At 41.1% G+C, this 27,492-nt stretch overlaps 1 protein-coding gene across 21 annotated transcripts in view; it reads right to left on the bottom strand.

Annotated features, from left to right (window-relative positions):
• The window catches only part of BICD1 (BICD cargo adaptor 1), a 129,288-nt gene that overhangs the window by 20,619 nt on the left and 81,177 nt on the right, over positions 1 to 27,492 (bottom strand). For 3 of the 21 annotated variants that reach the window (XM_083461938.1, XM_083461934.1, XM_083461941.1), the window contains exons 6-9: positions 23,967 to 25,058; positions 18,130 to 18,281; positions 14,642 to 14,849; positions 4,186 to 4,540 (exon numbers count right to left, since the gene is read on the bottom strand). In XM_083461938.1, the coding sequence (XP_083318064.1) occupies positions 4,186 to 4,540; positions 14,642 to 14,849; positions 18,130 to 18,281; positions 23,967 to 25,058 (1,807 nt within the window). Of the gene's footprint in view, positions 1 to 2,163; positions 2,285 to 4,185; positions 4,559 to 10,300; positions 10,412 to 13,123; positions 13,324 to 14,531; positions 14,850 to 18,129; positions 18,282 to 23,966; positions 25,059 to 27,492 lie in introns of those variants that run through there. The other 18 variants (XM_083461932.1, XM_083461933.1, XM_083461935.1 and 15 more) reach the window with 14 other exon arrangements.

Raw genomic sequence — 27,492 nt, 5'->3', positions numbered from 1 at the left:
TATTTTTAAGAATTTGAAAAAAAAATTAAATATAGTGTTTTAATCATTCCTCACTAAATCTACTGACAGTCTAGCCAGCAGGTCAACAGGTTAGTGAAGTAACAGACAGAGAATATTATTTTTTTAAATGATTTTTTCATTGCCTTATACAGTACACAGCAAAAAACATTTAGCACTAGGAGTGCACATGCTCATATTAAAAATGTGGCATGTAATTTCCATACTACAGTAGGAAAAGATCTTGTAAGCACCTTGATTTTGATATCATTCCACATGGCATCAGTCTGAAGTGAAACATAATCTGCTGGGCACATTCAATTTAAAATATCAATGGGCACTGGATCAAGAGTTTAAAGGCACAACCAAAAGGCATTCCTGGAATATATTACATACTGCATAACCGAACAGAAATTCCATTAATCTTGATGTTATTATTAGCTGGTCGTATTAGGAGAGGCAGTTATGTTGTAAATAATATTATGCCACAGCTAATAAACCCAGGATCCATTGGATCCCAAGCTGCTTTCACTGCCATTGCTTGGCAGCATCAGACCCATCAGATCCAGATCCTCCCTAACCTTCCAAAATGCTCATTGTGAGCAGTAGAGCTGCAGATGCAGAAGTGGCCCTGTTGCTCCTCAAAGCCCCATCAGCACGGGGAATAGTTGGGATTGGGAAACAGTTAAGCTGAATTCCGTGGTGCACATTAAATTCATGCAGGGCTATCAGTAAGCTCCACAAACCACACTAGTTCCCCACAAATGCACCCCAAAATCCTCTGCAAAATGCAGGCAGACATACTCCTGGGTGGAAAGGCTCGCATGAAATTTCAATACAATCGGCTTGCACAACGAGCTTGCAACATGCACTCTGCAATCTGGGATGCAAAAGAAAAGGGGGCAGCCATTCACCAAGTCAACTTGTGTGAATCAGCCATCATTACTGATTGATACGCCTGCCTTCTCCAATGTCCAGCACAATGCAGTGTGCTCATATGGAATGGAAAAAGTAGGTTACACACACACAAATCTCATTAAACCGTTCTGGGGGCAGCAGGAACCTAAATATATCAAGGGTTTGTGCTAAGAATTCCTAAAATATGCCAACAAGTGTTGTAAACAACAAATGATTGAGGTTACAGTACAACATGCCAAAGATTGCTGTAGTATGGCTGAAACTGGTGCCTCCTTGTGGGAGAGCTGATTGACACAGCTTGCAACTATACCCACTGTACTCAGCTTGCAGCTATATCCATGTGGGTTCATTTTTAAGAGGCAGCCACATTACTGATAAACCAGGCTAAGCTTGGAACCTGTAAAGACCAATTTTAGCTATGTTCTACTCTATCGGTTAGTGTGCTCACAATTGCTAGTAGCAAATTATGATATATCTGATGTTTATGCATGTATTCTGCTTCAATACTTTCCAGCTGTTTTATTTAGCGAGGTTTGGCAGAAGGTACACATGGCTTGCTTGCCAGTAAAAGATATGATTTTAATAAGGTGGTCCTGTTGTATAAACCTCAAGATGAAAATTTGGAAGAGAAAGTAATAAGCAAAGCACAGAAGTGAATTTGTGTCATCACAACTATTAAATCATATTGCTCAGCATGAAATGTATGCTTCAGTCTTGTCTGTAGTGCTTGGAAACATAACCAGACCAGAGGAAAAAGCACAAAGCAGTGGCACCAAGAGGTAAAAGTATGTTTTGCTGGGTTGATAAGAAGTTAAAACCAAGAAAGGCCCTTAGCAAACTTTCCCCCCACCATTTGGAATTAGCTTTCACAAGGACTTGTACCACAGCTGGAATGAATATATATGCACATGTAATGCTTATTGGTTTGATTCAATGAGCATATCAAATATGGTAGATCCAAAATAATAATGAGACAAACACAGGATAAGACATGATATGTGAAAACTGCAGAGAAAAATTAAAAGTTACTATGATACTAGGGGCTATAACAGGGCTACGGAGCCTGTACCCTGCAGATGTTGTTAGATTCCATCTTGGATGAGCCCTGGTCAACACAGCCAGTGGTCACTGTAGTCCAGAGTCATCTGCAGGGCAACAGTTTCCCCCATCCCTGCTCTATAAGAAGCATCTGTTTTCATTTCAGAGCAGCATAGAATGAATTGGTTGGATGTAGAATACAAAAGGGTTGCAATCTGCCTGATAATAATTTTGATCCACCTGCATTGGTACACATTTGGTTGCTCCAATATTCAAACAGAATTGCTTGCAATTCATTTCAAAATGATGTGTGAGAGAGATGGGATCATACCTAGGAAACATCAGACTACAAGAATCAAGTTACTATTTGCATATTAAAGAGGCCATTATTGCTTTCAGAAGAGTTACTGAATTTTAAAAAATATATATATTTAAAAATGGGATATGAGGTCTGTCACCACAATCACCCTTCATTTATTGACCAGAATCCAAGAGGATTTGAATATATAGCACCTAGAAGGACTATTGAACTTTTTCTTTTTTGACTTACACACACACCCATGCCATGTCACAAACAACTGTGAAACATTTCCTTGATTTCCTCAGCAGTGGTTAGCTATTGTTATGACAAATCTCCATAGAGGGAACTGCAGTAAAAGCTTCCTTTGATTTGTACAAGAAGGGATTAGATATGCTAATCCAAGTTTGTAGGTCAGAGAACCAATGGATCCTGAGCAATGGTTCAGCAAACTGCCTATGCCAACACACTCTATAAAACACGAGTCATTTTTATATGAGTCAATGTACTCTTTTGAATAATCAGAAAAATATTAAAACAGCAATTATGCAGCATGGGACTATTGTTTCACAGTTGGGCATGTGGAAGTTATTGTGCAGTTCTTTGGATTCTGGACACTGTAAGTTACATGGAGCAGTCCATGTAGCTAGTCCCTTATGAAAGGCCAACAAGCCAATTGGATAACTGAAAATGTCCCACCACAATCTTGCAACGTTCCGTAAATTAAGAACCAAGCACATAGATCATACTTCTGCAGAAGACATCATACTTCCGCTTGTTCCACTGGGAGAGTTTGCACTAAACCAAGGGTTGGGTGATGGGAAGTTTTCCTTCTGCACATTCTTTCCTCACCCATCCTAGAATGTTTAGTTCACATTGAGTTCATGGAACATCGTACCCTGACCTGTTCTTAATGCATGGTTGACCACATCTACGGAATGTGATAGTTATGTTCTTTTAAGTCTTGCTATATCAATCACTAGCAATTGTTTAATAAGGAGGTTTTCACGCCTGTCCAATTCTGTGTTCCCTTTCCCAAACTTTAATCTATTGATGATTAATGCCTATATGCAACCCTTGCATTGTATTTGTGTTAACCAATCAGCAACAAGCACATATGTGGCAATGCTGTAATATTCAATAAAAGGGACTCCCCGAGACATGCTCGGGAGATGCCTCCCATATGACACTTGTCACTTGTCTGTCGTTTATTTCAACCCAACAGTTGGGAATCTCAGAACTCTATGTGAATGTGGTCCACCAAGTTTATCTCTTTGGCCCTAGGATTCTCTGCAGCCTGTTCCCCCTCCTAAGCCACACACCTCTACTGCCTCTGCTTCAAACCAAGTGTTTCTGCCTCCAATAATGTCTCTTTCTTGCATAAATGGAAGACAGATAAGTGTTTGGGTAGAAACTACCCTACTGCATAAAAGTAAATTTGCATGCATTTCTCCTCCCACTTTTGTATCTGGCCCATCAGATACAGGTACTTGTCCCCTGCAACGTTGCCCAAAAGTGAGCGTGGACCTGAGGCTGATAAAGGTTCCCCATTCCTGCACTGAACTATGATTTAGTGTAAGTGACAAGATCTCGCTGCTGTGAGCCTGAGCTTTGCATGCTCCTATGTGATGCCTCTTTTCTGATGCTCCACCAACCCAGCTGCGCCCAAAGCCTGCTGCTCCCTTTGACTATGGTACTAAACCTTGTTTAAGGGTTGAGGAACGTGACCCTCCATATGGTGCAAGTCCTATGTCAATTTCAGCTGGCTTCTAATCATAGATTCTTGGGAGGCCTGTATATTTTTCTCACTGGCCATTGACTTTATACTCCCCCCTGGGCTTTTCTCTTCCTCTAGTATGCCCTCTCCCCTTTTCAGTAGGCTCACATCTCTCCCCTCCCTCAGTCTTTTTTTCTCCCAGTTCCTTTGACCCTACCTCCTTCCTGGAGCTGTCCTCTCTGACCTTGCCTGGCTCTTTCCAAAGCTTCTGCAGTCTCTCCCTTTTCGGTGCAACTCTCTCTCCTTCGTGATGTGTATTTAGCTCTATCCTGTCCGGACAGCCTCTCTTCCCCTGTTCCCTCTCTGGATTGTGGCCTTTTCAACTGGCTGCTTCTTGATGAATCTGTCTCCCCGTTCACACCAGTCTGCTGTTCCTCATCTCTTCGCCAGTCTTCAGGTTGGTCTCTGAGTCCTTGGCCTCCACATCTGACATCAGCAGCAGGTGCCAAAATATATAGCTGCTCCAGATCAGCCCCACTACGGTATTTCAGGGAAGAAGTGACTGCGCTGAGCTGAAACAGTGGTCAACACTTGCCCATAAATTTAAAGTATAGGATTTAACCCTTTCATTTTTGCATAGATTATTGATAAACAATGGAAATGCATTCAAAACAACATTCTAAGAATAATCATTTAAATAATCTCAGGAACTAAACCTGAGCTATATACAATAACAGTCTGAATCTCTCCCCCCTCCCCTGAACTGGAACAGATTCCAATCTGAATTGATAACAGCTAGATCAGCTGCAATAAGAAATATGGGGTGGAATTCACCTAACGCACCCCACCGTGTAATTTTGGTGCAAGGCCTTCAGCTGTAAGCAACCCAGAGTTGCTGGGGAAACTCAGTCAGATGGGTGGTGTATAAATAATAAAATTATTATTTTTATTATTAATGGGGCTTTACCCTCCTACACCTCTGTTCTCCTACCCCCTGAAACAGGCTGGGGGGGGGGAATTCAGGAGAACCCCAGAGCAACATGCAGGGGAAGGAGACGTGCAATCATTCCACCTGGCAAGCTGCAATGCTTGTGCAGATGGAATGTTCATAAGAGCGCAACACTGAATTCCATCCAGTATTCTACCAACTATTGTAGCACAGCAGTTGTGCTGTATGGTTTTTGAGCCCTAGATATGCTTGGGGTTCTCAGGGGGGCTAAGTTGGACCAGAGAGGAAAGCAGCAGCACAGAATTCTGCGTGTGCTGTGAATAAAGCCCTTGATTTTAGATGACTAAACAAGAACATAATCCCACTGGGAACTTCTCCTGCATGAGCTCTATTGGAAGAAATGCTGTGTTTTTGTACAGGTTTCATTCATTCCAGTGGGGTTTGTGCAAGTTAACTATCAGGTGGATTGTGATATTAGGTGGGAACATAAAATTACTTCCATGCTTTGTTTGTTGTATCCTCCTCACTTTAAAAAAATGAGTAATTTGGAATTATGCACAGGAATTATGTGCTTTTTATTTATTTCTTTGGAAATGAAACTCATAAATAACTCATAAATAAGTAGGGATGGGGATACTTTTTAAGAACATAAGGCTAAGAAACCGAAGACCTGTCCTGATAGAAAAAAAGGTTTATCTCTGACTAGCAGAAGCCCTAGCTGTGCAGCCTCTGGTTTTGAAAACATCAGCACAAACTGTCAAACTCTCAAGTAACTATGTGGCTAGAAAGGTTCTAAAATGGAGCTGTTTTCCACATACAAAAAATGTCACAGATGAAACAGATCTTTAAAGCATACAATTGCCCCCCAGATTACCATCACTGGGTGTAAGGATGGAGAGAAGAAGAAACCTACTCACTAAAGCCATCTTGTTTTGGAACACTTCCCAAATTTATTGTTAAATGAAAGGAAGGAACAATAGGTTTTCACCTTCTTTCCCCATGATGCCTTTAGAACATTTGGGGCATCCCACACACAAGTATTACTAAGTCAGTCCCAGCAGATAAATATGAAATATTTGTTAAGTACAAACACAGCACTTCACAGTGTGCTAGGAACGATCAACGCTTATTTAGTGTCATCTTCTTTGGAACATCTCTTCCAGTGACAACTGAACTCCAGCATAAACATCCATAGAGAAGGATATTAGCTTATATCAAGTAAGCTCTCAGATCTGGAGTACTTTCAAATAACATTTTATTTTCAAATGTCCTCTTAAGTATTTTTTTAAAGCTTTTAAAATATCACATGATTTAAATCTGATCCCTCTAAAGTTGATTTTTCAACTGAAAGAAGAGATGTAATCAGGTTCAGTGAAAACACAGGGAGGCCGAAGAATGCAGCAGACAATATTACACAATTCCCCAAAGTTCAAAACAACCAGGACTATGGTATTTTCCGATGAAGCTTCAAGGGTGCAATCTGGTACTCAACACCCTCTGGCTAAGAAGCTTTATGATTTAGCAAAACCCCACTATGCTAATAGAACACACAATGTGCCTCTGCCATGGAAAAGTACACTGATGGAAACCCCCCCCCCCAGATACATATGTGGGTCTGTTAGCACTGGAGTTTCCTGTCTATTCCAAAACCCAAGCTTATGGAACTCCATCTTGCTTGGGCAGTTGCCCTCTCTTGAGCACGGGCCTCACAATGGATCAGGACATATGTATTTCTGTGTGCCAAAGGTAAGTGTGCTGTAACCACCTGCTCTTATGCAGCAATGTGTACATTTGGCTTCACATCCTATGCTTCACTCCCCTGAAACCCATTGGTGGAAGGGAAAGGAAGCATGCTCCTGTGCGGTTCCTAGCTTAGGCAGAACATTTCCTTAGCAAAATGCTTGATGCTCGTGAGCTGAATGCTCGTTGCCCACTTGCCCACCTGCCTCCCCCTATGCTATCCTGGACCTTCCCACCAATGTGGTGTGTGTAAGCTGTCTGTAAAATGTATTTTCATTGGGGTATTGAGCTACTGCCCCAGGAAGCAGGTGAACCTTTGTTGGTGTGTCTACGCAATTGTACTGGCCATCACATTTTCACTAAATGATGACCACCAGGAACGGGGGGGGGGGGGGAGAGAATCTGTGTGGATTTGAATTAGAGCATGCTTGTTCCAACTTTGCAGAATACCAAGCACAAAAACAAGTAAGCACCACTGGCAGGCAAAGGCAAAACAAAACAAAGAGGAAACCAAGGGCTTGAAATTAAATTTAGTCCAAGCCTTACACTTTTTACTCTATTCTGGCAGCAATTATTACCAAGTTCATGAAATGCTATAGCAAATCCTGCTCCTGAGAAATAATTTATTTCAATATGTGTCACACCTACAACACATTTCATTTCAAGGATCTGGAGTCTGGTAGTTTTATTTCTTTCCTCCACTAGGGATGAGGATGGGGTGAAGTTAATGATTTGCTCTTTGTGTGGAATTAAACCAGTGAACTCCCGGGTGTGTTTCTGTCTGCTTTGAGGACCACAGCACAGAATTTCTCTGGCTGTATCTGTGGACACTACCTTATTCTCTGTGCTTCTTCCATGTTGGGGCCATGGCAACATGGCTTTGTTCCCTTCATGCATGGAAAACATATTGCCATTGTTGCTGGCCCACCTCTTCCTGGTTGACACCGGTCATGTTTCTAGGAGCCCTGGGGATATGTCTGTCATTTTTGTACCATTTTTGTATTTTGTGTGTTTTCCCCTCCCCTCCCAGAGTTAGCATGCTTAGGATATGGCAGCTGTTCCACCAATGCAGCAGCAGCATATCCTCTTCCCTGGCATAGCAAGCATATAGGATTGCCACTGCACCTCTAACACTTGAAATAAAACAAAAATCTAATTCCATGCAGTACCAAAACATTTTAAATGTTCTTTTAAAATGTTAAATGGTATTTTAAAACGTAGCACCAAGCAAGTCAGCACCTGCTGCCTAAGAATATATTATAAAGAATATGCATCAGATGGGTTCCCCCAACTGTATCTGATGCACCAGAGCTAAAAGATGCAGCATTTTTATTTAAGAAACTGCACATAGTTTAAAAAGGACTTTCAATTTTTTTAAAAGACCTTTTGAGGCATCTGATCAAGGCCTGTATTTTAAAATGAGCTTAAAGATATATTTGCAAATGTTTGTATGTTTCATGCCAGGCAGAAACCAGCTGGCTAAGTACTTTGGCAATTGTTTATCTTCCTGCTTTCCTGAACAAGGGCCCCCCTGATTTATAGCATTTATATACTGAGAGAGTTAAAGGGCAATAAATTTTGGGAAGAGCTAATGGGAAAAGCAGCTGGCTGGGTAAGCCTCACAGAACACAGTAGGAAGTCCTTCTAAGTACATATTATAGGATTGCGCTGCACAGGTCAGCATACAGCACCTTTAGGGTCAAATGGCAGCTGGGATGGGAGAAGATTGGATTACAATTTTTTTTTCACCAGGGGGCAGGAGCTGACCTGAAAGAACATAACATGTAGTTTGGCCCTAATACATGTGACTGGCACTGTACAGAGACACATCCCATGAACTGATATCTCTATAGCGTGTTAATTTATTTTTTATAGCTAAGTTGGAAGCCGCCCAGAGTGGCTGGGGCAAGCCACTCAGTGAGGTATAACTAATAAAATTAGTAGTAGCAGCAGCCGCATGTACTGTATACTGTGAAACATGGCAGGAAATTTCCAAGTTGAAGAACGGCCTACCAGGTTAGGAGCTGTAATGGAGCTATATCATGGGACTATATTTGTGGCTCAGTCACAAGGTGTTTAGCTCACAGTCACATGAAAGAGATAGTATTTCAGATCTATGCATATGCTAATCTGGTAGGCATCCATGTTGGGTGCGGTGTCTTTTTGTTTAAGCTACTGAAGAAAACAGTAAAAAAAGTTCCTTCCAGTAGCACCTTAAAGACCAACTAAGTTAGTTCTTGGTATGAGCTTTCGTGTGCATGCACACTTCTTCAGATAAGAAGTGTCTATCTGAAGAAGTGTGCATGCACACGAAAGCCTATCTGAAGAAGTGTGCATGCACACGAAAGCTCATACCAAGAACTAACTTAGTTGGTCTTTAAGGTGCTACTGGAAGGAACTTTTTTACTTTGACTATGGCAGACCAACACGGCTACCTATCTGTAACTGAAGAAAACAGGTGTGTTTTCTCTCCAGCAAACAGCCTGAGGCTGCATTGGAGAAGAGACAGAGCTTTGATTTTAGCACAGAATACAAGTTATTTGTAATCTATTATGCCTTATGCTGGGACCAGTATAAGAAATACAGAACTAACTGAATGTAATTTTTATTGTTTAAAGTTATTTTGAAATTAAGTCCTGTGTGTAAAGCTTTTGAACCATATTTTTAGACTGGAGAATTTTTATTTCAATACAAGAGTCAGTTTTTGTTCATCCAGCGGCTTCCACGTGCACAATATTAATAATCTCAATAAGAAAAGCTTTCTGAATTGCACTTCACATGTTTAAAACTCTCTGACTGACTGTTGGCTCCAACAGATACTAGAAGCACATGTGACTGCACACCTCTCAGTCTCATACTGCTCTGCACTCTATACAATGAGAGAACTGCTGTTGCTTACAAGCACCTTTTACGGCATGAAGGAACAAGGATGTCACTCCTGCTGCTTTCATTCACTTTTCTATCCCCTCTTGACTGCTCTTACGTGTAACTAGGAAAAGAGCAAGAAAAATCTGCCGGTATCGGAAGTTACCTTGTATATTTCTAATTCACAACATAAAGAGCTTAAGAAGGTATTTTCAGTGGGAGCTCTGGCAAGAGTCCCCCAGAAGCCTGTCTGAGCCTGAGCCTACATTTTAGAAGCAAACCTATTTTTGTTTGGTGATAACAAAAGGTCTGGGTATGTTGCCTTTATTTTTAGTTAAGTGTCTACTGGTTTTATTGGAAAATTTATATTTCTGTTTTTGCAATGGGTTGTATTCAAGTAATTTTTCCTCACAGTAGACCCATTGAAATTAATAGATCTAAGTTAGTCATGACCATTAATGTAAATGAGCCTACTCTAAGTAGGGCTTTTTTGGAATTGCAGTTAAAAGACAAATAAAAAAGATAAGCATTTCTTATAATAGATGATAATGAAGTATCTAAGTCAAAAGGCAGAGTGCAAGTTTGTATTATTGGAAGGGCAATGGGGCTGGAAAGAGGAACTTTTTCATTTAAAAGAACTCTTCCATTTAAAAGAATTAAAAATACAACAGATCATTTCCACCAAAAGCATGTCAGATTTGGATCAACTTTAGCACATTCCAACAGCGTAATTATCAGTGGTGGAGGAACTATGCATAATGACCAAAAGTACCCCCACCTTGTATTTGGTAACATGTACTGGGCCTAGATGCAAAATCCATGAAAATTCCTCTCAAGTGCTCCTCATGAGGGATGTCCTGCCTTTTGCAACGTTCCACTGGTGCCAGAACTTTTGAGAGGTAGAAAAGAGGCGGTTATAAGTAATAAGCAGGGTACAGGGGAGACATGAAGGCAAGAATGGAAATGACTTTATTCTGATTGCCTCTCACAATTCATTATGGTGATATCCTGGCCTGCCATTTTTGCGACATGCCTAAATCCAGTGTATAGCTGAACTAATCAATCTGACATAATTTGCCATATATAACACTGCCCTAGGCAACCAGAACCAACAACTAGTTTTCTAGCAGAATTTAGATGGTGAGCTGCACTCTAAAAAGGAGGTCTCTGCTCAATCTATTGTATGCTATTTGAAGGTGTGTTCAGGCAACATGGGAACAGGGGCTGGGTGTGCACAAAAGCCCCACCCCCAGTATCCATATGCACATCACCCCATCCCCACTGCTTGGTCTCCCACCTACATGGGACTTTTATCTGTGTATGTTTGAACGCAAACAGAATAACTCTGTGCAGTTCAGGTCCCTGCTTCATCAGAGTCCCCAGCCACACAGAGGGTTCTACTTGCATTTAACTAAAACTGAGTAGAAGCTCCATTTAGACTAGAGGGGGGAGCGAGGGTGTTAGGGGCAGGTCTTGGGTGAATGCCACTGTCCTCAGCCACACTTTACCTACACTGGTTATCAATATGCTTTGCTTTTATAGTTAATCATATGCTTCCTAAATCTTTCTGGTGAAAATTTGGTTTGGCTTATAGAAAAAAACTGCTTCAAGATTTACAAACATCTTGCTGTCCTTTACACATTATTACCACATAAATCACAAGCACTGGGTCAGGGAGCTGACCTAAAATGTTTTTGAAATTTCTGACAAATACATTTGCTTTATTTAAGTCTGTGATTTTGTTACAGTGGAAACTACTGTACTCCTCTAAAAATAAAGCCTCTCTGAAGCTTTGGAGGCTATCTATTCTTCCATGCTTCTGAGCTTAGAGATGATTTTGCAGAAGCAGACAAGGGTGATCAGAAGCCACATTATAAGAAGAGTTTTGCACCCCAGAATGTATATCAACAGGTCAAAGGGCTTCTCCCCACTATAGCTGGTTTCAGACTGAAAAACAAAGATACTCCCCTTTTACTAAGAGGAGGCATGGCACTGCTTTATGTATTTTCCCCCTCAACTTTTACATAATGATTCTAAGTAATCATTATGGTTCTCCAGGAAACAGACTTCAATTCCACAGGATACTATTTCAAATACTTTCTTTGTGAAAAATTTCCTACAGTATATATAAACAAGCTGTTCCATCTACAACAGTAGCACAAGGTTGCAGATGAAGGGCACTATCCAGCTATGTATTTCTGCTACTGCAAGAACTTTTGGCTGTGCAATGGAACTTATCCCTCTCCTCTCCTTTCCCTGCATGCCCCATTCTGCTCTGGGAGTTCCCCGAGACCTCCTGAGCAGATCTGGAGAGGGGGCAAGAGGCATATGGGGAGAAAAGAAAGAAGGGAAGTTCCATATTGCAAGAAGAAATCCTTGCACTAACAGAACTACTTTGTTGGAGACCACCGAGAGCTTTTAACCTGTAAGTGTCTCTCATTACACAGCGCTGTAATGTTAATGGCTTAATGTTTCCATGTTGTTTCCAGTTGGCCAAACTGTCGGTAAGCAAGATACAAGGGCATGAAAGGAACACTAGTGGTAAATCCAGGGTAAATGTTCAAGTCCTGGCCTCAACCCAACATAGTTAAGCAGTTAAACCACTGAAATTACCTCTGTTAGGTTGTGCACATTGTGTCAAAACTCAATAAGGTTTTATCTTTCTTCTAACTTTTCCTAAAATTTCACACCATTCAAAAGTTCCCCTGCACTTGGAAGGTTTCTTTGAATTATGCTATCAGTACCTTGCAGGGTAAACACAACTGGCACATGGTAAGAAAAGGCAATATGTTAGCTCTGAATATATGCATTTATCTGTTGAGAGATACATTATTATATACTGTTCAACCAAGTCATCATAGCTGTTTCATTTCACCAGTTTATTATTTCATCAAATGGCTTCAAATGAAACACTGGATCAAGCTCAACCAAGGCACTAACAGAACTCCACTTGAAATTATCATCTTGACTACAGTAACATGACCCAGTTCAGGCAATCATTCAAGGCTTCATAATCTATGCATTATGAAGCTGTGAATAACCACTGGGTCCCAGCACTGCTCCCCTTGCTTCTCTTCTCCTGCCTTATAGTAAGTCTGAGTTCCCTGCTACATCCAACCATGGGAATTCTGGCTTAACAAACAGGAATGGTTAGTTAGTTAACATACCAGAATTTCCTGGCTCAGGTATAAGAGGAGCTCTGGCTTAATACAAGCCAGGATCTTTGCGCCCAAGTCAGTGCACAATGGGGAGGGGGCAAGGGAAGAGTATTTTACACAGTATTGCCTTCCTGGCTTCATAAAGCACTTCTTCTGAAGCCTTGATTGACTATCTGACCTGGGCCAGAGGGAAATGTGACCCATTGAGAATTTTGCTTGAAATGAGCAGAGGGCAGTTCGGATGAAATCTTCCAATCACATACTCCAGAACAGTTTCGCTGATTATCATGTAGGAGTAGTCTGGGGCAGTCTAAAGATGCAAATCTATAAAAGACGGAAGAATGTGCCCTAATTAAAAATTGTATGTGCAGTGTTTGGCGGGGATTCGCACTATACTCAGCTAATCATTTTGCACTACATGCACCCAAGGAAAAAATGTTTACCTGGGATGGCCACGGTTAACCTTTTTTCCTTGCTGAGACGGTGCCCATAGAAGAATTCATTCATGGAGGCCATGGAAGGGGGGCCCCTCAGAAGAAATGATTCTGTGGAGGTGTGATCAGGGGGGGTTCTTAATAAAGGCAGTAGGTGGGTCCCTGAAGTCCTGGGATGGCTCTGATCACAAGGGGAAGGTGAGAATAGTCTTGCAGGAGATCCAAGGAAAAATACATACGAAAACAAAAGAGTTTTTACTTTAATTACTGAGCAATGGCTCCTTGAATGACATTAGCACATTCCTTTCCCCACCACCACCCTCCACAAAGCAAACCAGCATGTTGTCACCACCCCTATCATTGCTGCCACCCCACAGGAAAACGTATTTCCTACAAAGGGAAGCTTCGCTTATAAAATTTAGAAAGAGAAAATACAAGCTGCTCAACATGACCCATCAAGCTGAGTATAGATCACCTGCCATGTACAATGGCCCACCATAGGGTCAATAAAATCTGTTCTTTGCTGCTTGCTTGGGGCTCTTCTTCAGTGTTGTCACGAATTTGAGGCCATAATACATGGCGGTGGTGTGGCTTGGTGGGTTACATCTTGTGCAGGCCCCCACATCCAATTCTCATCCCCCAATATAGGTTTTTAATTATTATTTAGGCATCATGCATATTTTCCATTTCATTTATAATATCTGTATTTAACATTTATGCTGAACATGTAGTACACAGACAATGAAAGTTTGCCCTAAAAGTCTCTGAACAGGGGGAATCTTGTTTAGATACTGTTTGTGGAAGTTGTTCCCACAAAGTGGGGGGATCTTTTGTCCACCATCTTCTCCTTGACCTCCCTCCCCCTGTTGGTGGGACTGCCACAGAACTATATGCAACTCTGCAAACCACTAGCATTTGTTTCTGGGTTTGAATAAAAGTCATCTGCTATTGAACATTTATTCATTTTAACACAGGTGTTGAGAAGCACATCAGGGTAATCCCATTCCTTGCCCACATTTCAATAATGAAGAGAAAAGGGAAAGTTTATAAGCATCTTAGTTTATCAGAGGATCATTTCCCTCTGGATGTGGATATGCCTCTTAGACATGCCCCTCCACTTCACCCCGCCCCATCAAGAGGTTTATTTTTGCTATGTATTAAGCAGATACATTCAAAACATACAGAATATGCTGAAATGCTAACAGAATATGATCTATGACTATATCAAAAGGAAGAAAAAAATATTATGGGCAGATGGAATTACTAGCCAGGCTTCACATTTTGAAAAGTCGCTTCTTCACACAGCCCCATCTCTCAACGACCCCAGCCAAAATATATTCATTATTTGCAATTCAGTGAATGACCTTAATTCAAGTCAGGCCACTGCACTGTACTATAAAGACGACTGCATGCATACCTTTTCCTCTGAGTGCCACTGCTGACCAGTATGTTTGGTTGCTGTGGGCCCTGACTATGCAGGAGGAAAGTGTCTATGGTTGGCACGGTGGCTGATGCCTCCTCACTTACTTTAGGGCTGCCGATCTTGCTCTTTCCAAGTTTGCCTTTGCTCCGCCGGGACTGCTCGTGATCAAACTCTAAGTCTTCCAGACGCTGGGTGAGGGCGAGCTTTTGCTGGATAGCCATCCGCAGCAAAGAGTTTAAGGTCTTCTTCTCATCCTCTGCAGCTGCCAATTGCCTCTGCATCTCATCCAACTGTGTTACGTATTCATCACACCTGGGGAGAGAGACAGAGGGAGAGAGAAATGTCTTTCAGATTATGTGAATGTCCCTCATGGAGAAATGTCAGCAAGAACCAGCTACGTATAAAGAAAGTACCCATCACCTGTTATCATGGCAGCTGGAAAAACTATGCCTAAAGTAACCGATGTTGCTGCCTGCTGGCTATATTTATGTGCAGCCTGGGCGAATTTAATGCTTTTCCATGACAGAAAAAGGTACTAAATTTGCCTGAGTCAATGGGCCATAAGACATTTCTAACATGGACCTGCCCTGAATTATTCTCAATTCAATGAGAGAGAAAAACAAAACAATATGCAATCAAAAATGGTCAGCCAAGCAAAAGGCTCCAAGAAACCCACTGAACAAAACCAATTTGAGTGAAAAACCCTCTCAGTCCCGTGACTTGAAATCATGCAACAAGCACAAGTGTGGATAGGCCTAAGACATTGAAGAAGACTATTTCCTCAGTTTCCCATCTCTTACTTGCTCTGAAACTTATATATGGTGCTACTAACATTTATCTGATCTGCTGGAAAGGTGGAAGGTGTGGCGGGACTTGCTTAAGGAAATTAAATTAAATTAAATTAATGTAATCTATATTGCAATGTAAATTAAAAATGGACATGACCCCAGGACGTTTTAAGTAGAAATATTCCTAACAGAGCCAAGACATTATGTCATAGTATTAGTAATCAGCTGGAGGGAACCATATTTAATTATACTGAAAGCAGAGCTTCTTTGCTTACAGGAACTCTATTTCAGTACAAGCCAAGCACTCAAAAAGTCACAATGTTCTGCACTTAAGTGGACTTTGATGCTTATCAATAACTGATTTGTTTTTTGTTCCCAGCTGTCTAAATGCTTTATTAATGGCAAATTTGTTAATATAAAAGAACCACTGCTTTATATATTAACTGCTACATGGACTACATTTGAAAAGAATTGAAACTCTCCAGTGAAGCTCAGAAAGAAAGAATGATCAAATTAAGTAACTCCCAAATTTTACTAAAGTATAAGCTCATCAGAAATTCTGCAGTAAAAATAGGAAAGATTTAGGGAATTTGAAAACTTTTATTATTTATATGCCTAATACCTCTCCATACTAAAGTATAAATTTTTCCTCTTAATTTAATTCAAAGTACTGTTGAGGCATCTGATCAAGGCTTGTATTTTAAAATGAGCTTAAAAAATATATTTGCAAATGTTTGTATGTTTCATGCCAGATATAAAGCAGCTGGCTGAGTACTCTGGCAGTTTTTTATCTTCTTGATCAAGGGCCTCCCTGATCTATAGCAGTACCTCAGGGTTGTAAAAGGAAATTACAGGCTGGGAGCAAAAGGTCATACTGACCATACATATTACAGAATACAATCAAGCTGCAAAAACACAATTAAGAGTTGGTAAATAGTGAGATTTATTGTTCAACAGAAAATAATACTAGGTGCCTCCCATTAGACTTGAGCCATATTTTCATAAGGTTAAAGGGCAAGAGCTAATAGGAACAGCAGCTGGCTTGAAAGGAGGGTGTAAATTTAAGGGGTTGCTATTGGAAACTGTTTTTACTGTACTAAGTTCCTTTTCTTCTAAAAATCTATCTATGTATGAAATATATTGGCTTAATGTAATTATGCCAAGGATTTAGAAAGTAAGAAATGTTAGATTCTTATGTTAGATTCTTATTTCATTGATGGTGTGTGAGAAGGTGAACCCAAGATCTCTGTTTAAGATAAAAATTAAAACCATGAGCCATCTGCTTTGGAGTGAAGGGGTAATAGGGCAATAGGGCAAAGATGATCTGGTAATTAAGGTGCCTTGTCGAGGCAAATGTAAGATATATGGCTACTTGTCTGCCATTTATGGATAGAAGGAAATATAGCTCTTTATCTCCCATAAAAGGCAATAGGAAATGGGTGTATCTTTTATGATTGGTTCTAGCAAACAGCCAATAGGAATTTCAACCAGGCTGATTGGACAGAGGCAGCCAAAGGAGGAGCAAGGGGCTGGGCTGAGGAAATATAAGTGCTGGCCATCAGGGCTGGAGTGGGCAGAGCTTTGGTATCCATATACCACTGTCTCTCTCATTTATTTGTCTGACAAATAAATTATTATTTTAATTTCTCTATTGCTGCGTTGAATATTTCATTCCAGCTAAGCGTTAACCACAAGCAGGGTGCTACACTGTTAAGTATACCCAAATCTCTTGATATTACTGCTTCATAAGCCTGTTTCTCCCCCTTTTTAAGATTATAAGTTTGAATTTTGTGCCTTTTTTGTTGTTGTTTCCTTTAAAAGTAATTCGAATACATTATAAAAGGAATCTTGGCCATATTCAGCTTGTAATAACTGATAACCTCATATCCCAACTGAAATGAACCTGTGCCCTTATAACATAAATAACTACGTGTTTGTCTTATTTTCTCTTGGGAAAGAAGGCTATATTTCTGAAAGAGTGTGATCGCTGGAAGCACAAGACGTCATAACAGGGATCTGCATTTTATCACAGTTGATAATAGAGATTGCTGTAAAGACTGACGGGGGAATGGACTTGTGAAGTTGGGGTGTTTGACTAGGGCTGCAATCCCAACCACACTTACCTGAAAGTACCAGTAAGCCCTATTTAAGTCAGCTGGGCTGCACTGCACTGTAAGATAGTAAGCATTAACTATCTGCCTGCTAAGCAAGAATGAACTTTGAGAACTCTTAATGAGAAAAAGAAATAAATGGACTACAGTGGTACTTCAGTTCTTGAAAGAAATCTGTTCTGGAAGTTTGTTCGGCTTCCAAAATGTTTGAAAACCGAGGCGCGGCTTCCCATTGGTTGCAAGAGCATGTTCGGGTTCTGCAAAATGTTCGAAAATGGAAGCATTTACATATAACACGCCCTTGTGTATAAGTTGTTGGGCTTTTGGGGGGGAGGATTGCACAGAGTTGTTGAGCTTTTGGGGGGGGTGGAACCAAACACCCATCACCCATACCCACTACCCGTGTATAAGACGCCCCCAGTTTTAAAACATTAATATAAAGTAAACTGAGCTCGTTTTATATGCAGAAAAGTACAGTACTTCCGGGTTTTTGGCGTTTGGGAGCCGAAATGTACAATAACAGAGGTGTTCAGGAAACAAGGTTCCACTATATTCTTTAAAATCACTTGCATTATCCCAATGTACTATCTTTCTTTATTATTTAGATTGCTTTATGTCAAGGTATATATGATAACGAAATTTTATTTATTTATTTATTTATTTATTTATTTATTTATAAAAGTATTTCGGTACCTGGTTGCGAACATGGCTCTCAAGGATGAGAAGGTTGCTGCATCTTCTTTCAAAGCCTTTAACTCGTTACGTAGTTTAGTCATGGTTTCTGTCACCATGGCCTTCTCATTCTCATACTTATTCTTCAGATTAGCCAGGGCCACTTCAGCTGTCTGAAGCAAAGACACAGCCATTATATATGTATGTATATTTAAGAACACAAAATAAGAAGAGTCTGCTGAATCAGACCCGTGGCCCACCCAGTCCAGCATCCTGCTCTCACAGTGGCCAACCAGATGCCTGTGGGAAACCAGTAAGCAGGACCTGAGGACATCAGCACTGTCCCCTCCTGTGGTTTCCAGCAAATGAGATTGAGAAGCATATGGATTGTGACAGTAAAGGTAGGCCGGATGGAACAGAAACTACAAGAAACAGAAGCGAAGATGCTATGTTTAGCTCAACAACTGTAATATTTAACCAGCTGAGACAATATACTCACATTTACACAGCATGTCATTAGTGCAAATTTATTTCTGTCTGGCTTATACAATACAACTGGAACACACTGCATTTCAAACATTTTCTTTGGCTGAAAAAAGGTGAAAGCAGTCTGAGGGATACTTCATCCCGATGGTGCAGTGGTACCTCTGGTTACGAACTTAATTCTTTCTGGATGTCTGTTCTTAACCTAAAACTGTTCTTAACCTGAAGTACCACTTTAGCTAATGGGGCCTCCTGCGTGATTTCTGTTCTCATCCTGGGGCAAAGTTCTTAACCCAATATACTACTCCCAGGTTAGCAGGGTCTGTAACCTGCAGTGTTTGTAACCCAAGGTACCACTGTATAATGTTCTTTTGCCCCACTGTCAACTCCAGTCAAATGTTTTGAAACAATACAAATATCTGCAAACCCCATTTACTGGAAGCCAAGTGGGATGAGTGTACACATGACACTCTTTCAAACTGCCTTCAAATCTCTGAAATACTAGTGCCTACATCCAATCTCAACTTTTTAGAAGAATGCTATCAAAACAGTTTGAATCGTAGAGTTGGAAGGGGCCTCCAATGTCAACTACAAGCCAATACCTGCTGATGCTAGAAATAACACTATTACAGCATCCTTTATTGGTGTCCAACTAATGTCTCATTGCTTGATTCCATGTGCCACCGTAGTAGCAAATACACGGGGTGATTGTTCCAGTGCCTCAGTTGTAAAAGAAAAGGTAAGAGGGCCTTCAGTAACTAAAACACGTCCCCCACAGCCTTCTAAAAACTGGAGCTAAGGCAGCTATCACAACAGATAAAGGACCCAGGCCTCTTTTGAACATCTTTAATCCTAGCACAAAATTCCAGCCCTGTCACCTGGAAAAGCTAGATTTTAACCTGCTGTATATGCAGTCCCTGTAACTGTCACTGAACATGGCAGCTTGCAACAGCAAAATTAAACGATTCTGTTGGAATAAGTTATGCTTGCAGATAAAAGTCACTGTTCTTGTACCTGCAGCTTGTTAGGTGTGAATCAAGGAACATGGGTTGTGGTTCTGGATAGTTAAGAGTTAACACTCCAGAAGTGTTCTTATTAACTGGGTACACTGCCCACATGACCCGGGCATTTTCCTTTGATCTGTGCTCTGTGGGGCTGAGCTCTCTCTGGAGAGCAGTCTGTCTGAGAATGTGAGCAAGGTAGTTTCGTTTTTGTTAGAGGCAGAAAGCTGCAAGCGTGCAGTAAATTCTGTAGGTTTTTCTTTTCTGTTTGTTATGCTTCTAAATAACGAGTTATAGATTAGAAGCACTGGTGTTGAGCTATTGAAGACACCACGTCGACACAGACAAGCCATTTTATGCTGCGAGTGAACTCTGCTATTATCCGGCAACTGAGAAGAGTGGCAGTGTGCGGAGTGGAAGCGTGTGGGCGCCATTGGAGTTTGACGGAGTGGCAATAAGTCAAATTTATTGCAGGGCCATTGCAGCAGACTCAGTGGGTCAAAGGAATTACGACCCACAAACTTTAACAACATGTAAGGCATGAGTCAGAGCCAGATGCCAATGATTCAGCACAAAGTAGAGTATAAGTAGCCCTGAATTTGTAACAAGGTGTTGGTAGTGTGGCTGGCTGGAAAATCAACTGTGTTGAATTTCTGCTGGGAGAACATTTGCTGGCACACCTTCTATTTGTAAGCTGTCTGCCTAGAACAAGAGGCAGTCAGAGGTAGAAACTCTGTTGTACTTTTTTAGTGAACTACCTGTCAGTAAATATACTGACTGCACTGCACTGTCTAGTGTTGTTACATATAGGAAAGGTAAAAAGTTAAGGTAAATGACCCTAGGACAATTAAGTCCGGTCAAAGGCGACTGTGGGTTGCGGCACTCATCTTGCTTCAGGCTGAGAAAGCCGGTGTATGTTCACAGACAGCTTTCTGGGTCATGTGACCAGCATTACTAAACCGCTTCTGGAGAAACAGAACACCATGATGGAAACCAGAGTGTATGGAAACGCCGTTTACCTTCCCGCTGCAGTGGTACCTATTTATCTACTTGCACTGGCGTGCTTCCGAACTGCTAGGTTGGCAGATGCTGGGACAGAGCAATGGGAGCTCAACCCATCACAAGGATTTGAACCACCAACCTTCTGATCGGAAAGCCCAAGGGGCTCAGTGGTTTAGACCACAGCGTCACCCACATCCCTTTACAGGAAAAACGGGGGGGGGGGTGACAGAGTTGGATCAATGACTAAAGTTTTGGCAATTAGACCATTTGCGTTTGTTGTAGCTGTATTTAGGATTGATCGTGTTTTTGGAAGAGTTTTACCTTATGTATAACCTTATGCCTTATGCATAACCGTGTATCCTAAACAAAAAAATTCCTTCCAGTAGCACCTTAAAGACCAACTAAGTTAGTTCTTGGTATGAGCTTTCGTGTGCATGCACACTTCTTCAGATACACACTTCTTCGTGTGTATCTGAAGAAGTGTGCTTGCACACGAAAGCTCATACCAAGAACTAACTTAGTTGGTCTTTAAGGTGCTACGTGTATCCTAATAATGCTTAATTGTTAACGCTAAACATGCCTAAAATCTTAAGACCCAAAGTCTCTCTCTGCCCTGTTGCTGTGCTTGCAGAAAGCAAATAGATATTTAGCTACATCTGCATTCTTTCTATAAGGAACATTCCTCAGACTGTTTCTCAGGCTCAGGAAAAAAGCATGAGACGGACATGCTGACCTGAGAAACAGGAAATTGGATGTTTGCCACATAACGTAATGTATCTGCCTGATAACAGAAAAGGGGGATTTTGGCTTCAACTGCCAAATGGGTTTCTTTTTCCTCTTTATGCTTTATTTGCTGAAAATAGGGTAAAGGCTGTTGGTGATTTCTTATGAACTTACATGGAAAAGCAGAAGCAATCTTTACATGGACATAGGAAGGGCTTTGCCCCTGTTCATTGGTTTGATTTTGCTGAAATATATGAATATGTAATGTTTAATGCTGTTTGGAATAAGGTACAGTGGCACCTCGGGTTAAGTACCGGTAATTAATTCGTTCTGGAGGTCTGTTCTTAACCTAAAACTGTTCTTAACCTGAAGCACCACTTTAGCTAATGGGGCCTCCTGCCGCCACCGTGCCGCCGGAGCATGATTTCTGTTCTCATCCTGAAGCAGAGTTCTTAACCCAAGGTACTATTTCTGGGTTAGCAGAGTCTGTAACCTGAAGCGTATGTAACCCGAGGCACCACTGTATATAAACCCAAAGCCCCCAGGGCTCAGGGCCCAGGCTCTGGAAATCATTCCTCTGGGTCTCTATTGCTCAGCAATAAATTTTTACTTTCTTTTTCTCCATTACTGTGTCTATTGATTCTTGAGCATATCTTGAACGGGTAACAGGTATTCCTGATCTCCTTGCAACACTAGCAAGAATAATTCAGAGGTACAGAATATAGAATAACATGAGGCTGGTAGCACATGACATTATAGCATATAAACAACACTACCAAAACAAGGTTGTGCAGAGCTGAGACATGATCTTCATTATCTATCTTCGCGTAAGCAAGGTGTGGGAGCAACTCGGGCAGAGAGCTCCTGACTGGTTCAAAAAGTGGTGTTTTTTATGCATTTTGCACATTTTGATATGTATCGGAATTTCTTGTTACACGCACCCTTATTAACGTTTGTTCATTTCATAAAAAGTATATACCACTTGATTGTAAAAAAGTCAAAGCAGTTTATAAAAAAGATAAAACAAGAAAATCAAGAAGAATTACACCCCTATTTTAAAATATACAGTACCAAAGTTAAAATACTAAAATAGATTAAAATTACCTCAACTTTCTGGGTAGGCTGTCTATACAATTTTTTTAAGCTAAGTTAATTGCTAGCTAGCACAATTAAAAGATGAGAAGAAACATTCCTTCCTAGCTGGTTTATGGTTTGTTTGTTTTTATTGCTTTATGGTAGCGTAATTAGCTGGTTTGCACCTCGTATTTTAGTATTTTACTATCAGCAGACCAAAAGGTTGGTATATGTGTAATCAGTCTTTTTCAATCCCATCTATTTAATCTAGCATCCAGGGGAAGTTTGATAATACCACACTCCTGAAGAAACATATCCACAACGTTCACATGCATTACTTCATGTGCATTTCATATACAAATGGATGGAACTGAAAGAAACTGATTAATAATAATAATAATAAAAAATTTTATTTATATCCCGCCCTCCCCAGCCGAAGCCGGGCTCAGGGCGGCTAACAACACTAAAATAGTGCAACATTATAAAAACATCAAAGAATTAATTAAAATCAAAATTGATGGCAACCATAAACTAAAGTATTGTAAAGATTGCCAAAGGAGGGAGTCAGGCTGCGCCCTGACCAAAGGCCTGGTGGAACAGCCAAAACAGACTTTCAACGGGTTGTTTTTCCCCCCTGATATGTATTATACATTTGTGTTTCACTGCCCTCACCTTCTGTCCTCCCAGCTCAAGCCTCCTGGGCAAAGGAAAATACATCTACCTAGATTTCTCCCTTCCCATAGGACTGCTCTACCCATGTTCTACTGCAGCAAAAAAAGTAGCTCAAGTCAAATCCACACTAGTCTTTTTTAACAGGTTTGTGTATCCACTCAGGTCTTTACGAACTCTGAATAATTAACTACTTCTATGATTCCATAATGCACATTCTTGTAAAGTGCGTTAGTTATCAATTTTTGGACACTATGAGTTGGTTCAGATTTAATGCTCCGAACAGGAGTATGCCACAGGTTCAAGCAGCCTCCTCCACTCATAAGCTCCAGTTCCTTCCTTTGTCTCCTCGTTTATAGTTTGCTATTACATTCAAGCCTCACTATAGTTTGTTTGAAGCAACTTCCAATCCCAAACTTGCATATAATGTCAAACTATTGTTTGCTTGAACAAGACAAGGAGGAAAGGAATTGGGATTACATGAAAGATGAGGGACAGAGAAAAAGGAGCTTGTTTGAAGTTTTGAGAAGGTCTGAGCTGAGCCCATGTAAAAGCAAAATATGATTGGTTCCCTAGGCCTCTGGGATTCAATGCAATCTTGAGTGTATGCCACATTTATTATTATGTAGAATGCTCAAATTAGTTCAATAAAAACTAAGTGAAATAAGTTCACTGTTGCAATAAATTAATTAAACTGTTCTTTTAAAGTAATTTTGGGTTAAGAGTACCTAAAATAAAATAAATTATGTGAGAGAGCATGAGTTTGAACAACTGCGAAAGGAAGTGGAAGACAGGAGTGCCTGGCATGCTCTGGTCCATGGGGTCACGAAGAGTCAGACACAACTAAACGACTAAACAACAACAACAACAACCTTTCTAATGGCAGATGGGCAGTTAACAGCTTACCTGCTTGTTGGCTTTCAACACAGCCCTTAGGGTTGCTATCTGCTCTCGTTTCGTACTCAGCAGGGACTTCAATTTCAGTATTTCTTCCATTAAGGCCTCCTTGTCCTTATCAATCATAGGTACTAGTTCACGGGCTGCTGCACGCTGCCGGGACAGCTGCAGCGACCGATCTACAGCCTTCTGCAAGTGCTTGATTTGGTCCCTTATTATGGCATTCAGGTTGTAAATATTCATCGGTTCTTTGCGAATGTCACTAGTGTCGGAAACTGGGGAGGAAGGGGGGGCTGTGATGACTGGAGAAATTGTGGGTGTCTTTGTTGGACTTTGCTCTTTGTTGGCTTCTGCACTCTCCCTTGAAATCTGCTCAGTCGGTGTCCTCACTTCTATTGGAGATGCCATCCCTCTCCTAGCCAGCCGTGGGGACAGAAGCCCCCTTGGATCATCAGGTCCCTTGAGGCTCCCACTTCTAGTAACTCTGCTTTGCCTGTAATAATCTAGCATAACCCTATTAGGAGTTTCGTTGTTACACAAACACACATGGTGATAGAGCTGAGCCAGCTCCTCACTGAAAGTCACCAGCTCATCCTGGGCTGTGTTGAGTGTATTGTGGTTCTCATTTGCAACACCTGTAATTCTTTGCAAGTCTTTTTCCATCTGCATCATTTTCTCGTGGCTATCCTTAGTTGACTTTTCCAGGTTTGTCACCTGCTCATCATATATCTGGATCCTGCTCTCATACTTCGCCTTTTCTTCGGTGTAGTTTTCAACACATTTATTGTATTTCTCCTTCAAGGCCTTTATTTCAGCTTTGAGGTCAATCACCTCCGTGACAGCTACTTTGTATTTACACTCTAGAATCTCCAAGCCATTGATGTCCACTTCATAGTCATGGGTTTCTTCCCCAGAATCCCGGCCTTTCTCAAAATCTAGCTCCTTCAATTCTTTGTTGCTTTGTAAACCCCTCATGGCGTTGACATGCTCAGTGAGCCTGTGGACCCGTTCATGTTGCTCGGTAAGCGCCCCCTTTGTGTGTTCCAGCTGGGTCTGTGACTCCTGAAGATTAGCCAGGAGAATAGCTTTCTCGCGCTCCACCTGCAATAACCCAGCGAGAAAAATATTAATGTCTCAAAAAAGAACCTGGGTGCAAAAATAACTGCTCAGTACCCATCGGTATCTTAAAAAGACTGAGCCTAGGAACTGGCACCTCAGCTACTGCTGAGGTCAGAAAGTTCCTCCTCCTAAGAAATCACACAGTATCTTAAATTTTGCAAGAAAGTTGCAATTTATTTATTTAAGGCATTTGTATGATGCCCTTCATAAAAATATATCCTAGGTCAGTTCACAATAAAAAATACACTAAAATAATAGCACAACAAAAAAGCACAAGTTAAAAAACAAGAAAAGCACCTTCCAGATACATCACAACTTCAAAGTCAATTAAGACAGCAAAATGGATGACTTCGCTTCAGTGCTTAAAATATAGCTTCCTTGTCAATCAGACCTAAAAAATAATTTCATTTAAAATGCCAGAGAAACAATGTCTTAACCTGTACCTTTGCTGGTTATTATGGTGGTGATGGTGGTTTTTCGCATTCCTGTTATTTATAAAGCAATTGGTATTGTGCTAGCAAAAATAAATAAACAATTCCTTCTCATGTTCTGTGTTCATGGGCCCAGTTAAGGCATCATATTAAACTATAGCTACGTGAGCAAGCAGCACTGCTGGCGCACACTACTCAAAAGCTGCCACAATGCTCCTCTCTCACTCTTGCTGCAGTTGCACCATGGACAAAATAAGCAAGAATCTGGCTTATGTTGTCTGAATCCAGGCTTGTGGTTTATATCCTCCTTATTAACTGCTTCCAGTTTCTTGAGCCCAGATTCGGATGACACAACATGTTGGCCTGCAGCTGGCTTTGTCCACCAGAAAGGGAGCAGCATGAGACCCTTTCTGGGCAGTGTGCATTTGCATGCTGCTCGTTCATGTGAAACCATAGTTTGTTTCCAATTATGGTTTAATGGGGCATGCAAATAAGCCAATATTTGTGTCACCAGTCATAGGCAACATTATTTTCCACCAAACCTGGATAATTTTAGTTGAGATATGCAAACCATTCCAAATACTTTAGATATATTTTAATAGCAATTTGAGGGGGAAATGCCATTAGACTAGCAGTGTATTATTATTTTTTAAAAAGAAAAGAACAGCAGCAAATGAGCTCTATCAAGTGTGAGTGGTGCAACTTGTTTGATGAGATGTAATAAAACCAAACCTAATTAGTTTAGTAGATGGTGGCCATTATTATTTCAAACCCCATGACACATAAAGGATAGTAATTTATGGAAATGTTAGGTGAATATATAATTAGGAAGAGAGATAATTAGGAACAGTGTTCCTGGCTCTAAGCAATAATCTTGATAGGTAATACATCTGTATTACTGTTGTCATACACAAGCTATATAGGCCTTGTACTGACAAACAATCTACTATAAAATAGTAATCTATCTTGTTCCATGCCACCCCCAATCTCAAAGTTATTTGGATGCTCTGTTGGCTATCACCTTATGAGGAAGTTAAAGGTAAAGGTAAGGTACCCCTGACCATTAGGTTCAGTCGCGGACGACTCTGGGGTTGTGGCACACATCTCGCTCTATAGGATGAGGGAGCTGGCGTTTGTCCGCAGACAGCTTCCGGGTCATGTGGCCAGCATGACTAAGCCGCTTCTGGCAAACCAGAGCAGCGCACAGAAACGCCATTTACCTTCCCGCTGGAGTGGTACCAATTTTATCTACTTGCACTTTGACATGCTTTTGAACTGCTAGGGAGCTAACCCCGCCACAGGGATTCGAACCACCGACCTTCTGGTCGGCAAGCCCTAGGCTCTGTGGTTTAGACCATAGCGCCACCCGCGTCCCTTGAGGAAGTTAGCCTTGCTTAATTAGCTAATTCCAGAGGAATTAAGTCTAGCTTAATTAGCTATTACAGAAATTAGGTGTCCAACACACAGCTTAATACACACAGGTGTGTCCTAATACAAATACCAGTAACTCTAATACACACTGGTCTGGCTGGTCTAGCTATTTCCCAGTTGTAACACTGGAAATTTAAGAGTGTCTAGCACCCATAAACTTATAACTTGAAACTCATCTGCTTCTATGGAAAAATAATTTAAACTGTATGTAAAAAAGCAAACTTTATCCTAACTCTATAAATATATGTATCTGCAATGTTGGGCTATAAGGAGGTGGAATGGAGGGACAGAATTGCACAGGAGAAGAATCCAGGGAGGCTGCCTGAGGATCAGGATAGTTAAAGGAAGTAAGGAATTGTATGCACATAGGAGGAAACAGTGAGGGTAAAACCTCAGCGCCTAGGACTTGCGGATCGCATGGTCGGCGGTTCAAATCCCCGCGGCGGGGTGAGCTCCCGTCGTTCGGTCCCAGCTCCTGCTCACCTAGCAGTTCGAAAGCACAATTAAGTGCAAGTAGATAAATAGGTACCACTTTCTAGCGGGAAGGTAAACGG

This window comes from Podarcis liolepis, assembly GCF_965112155.1.
Source record: "Podarcis liolepis genome assembly, chromosome: 10".
NCBI classification, from domain to species: domain Eukaryota; kingdom Metazoa; phylum Chordata; class Lepidosauria; order Squamata; family Lacertidae; genus Podarcis; species Podarcis liolepis.
The sequence above is the reverse complement of the archived record's forward strand: the minus strand, read 5'-3'. Positions and strand labels throughout refer to the sequence as shown.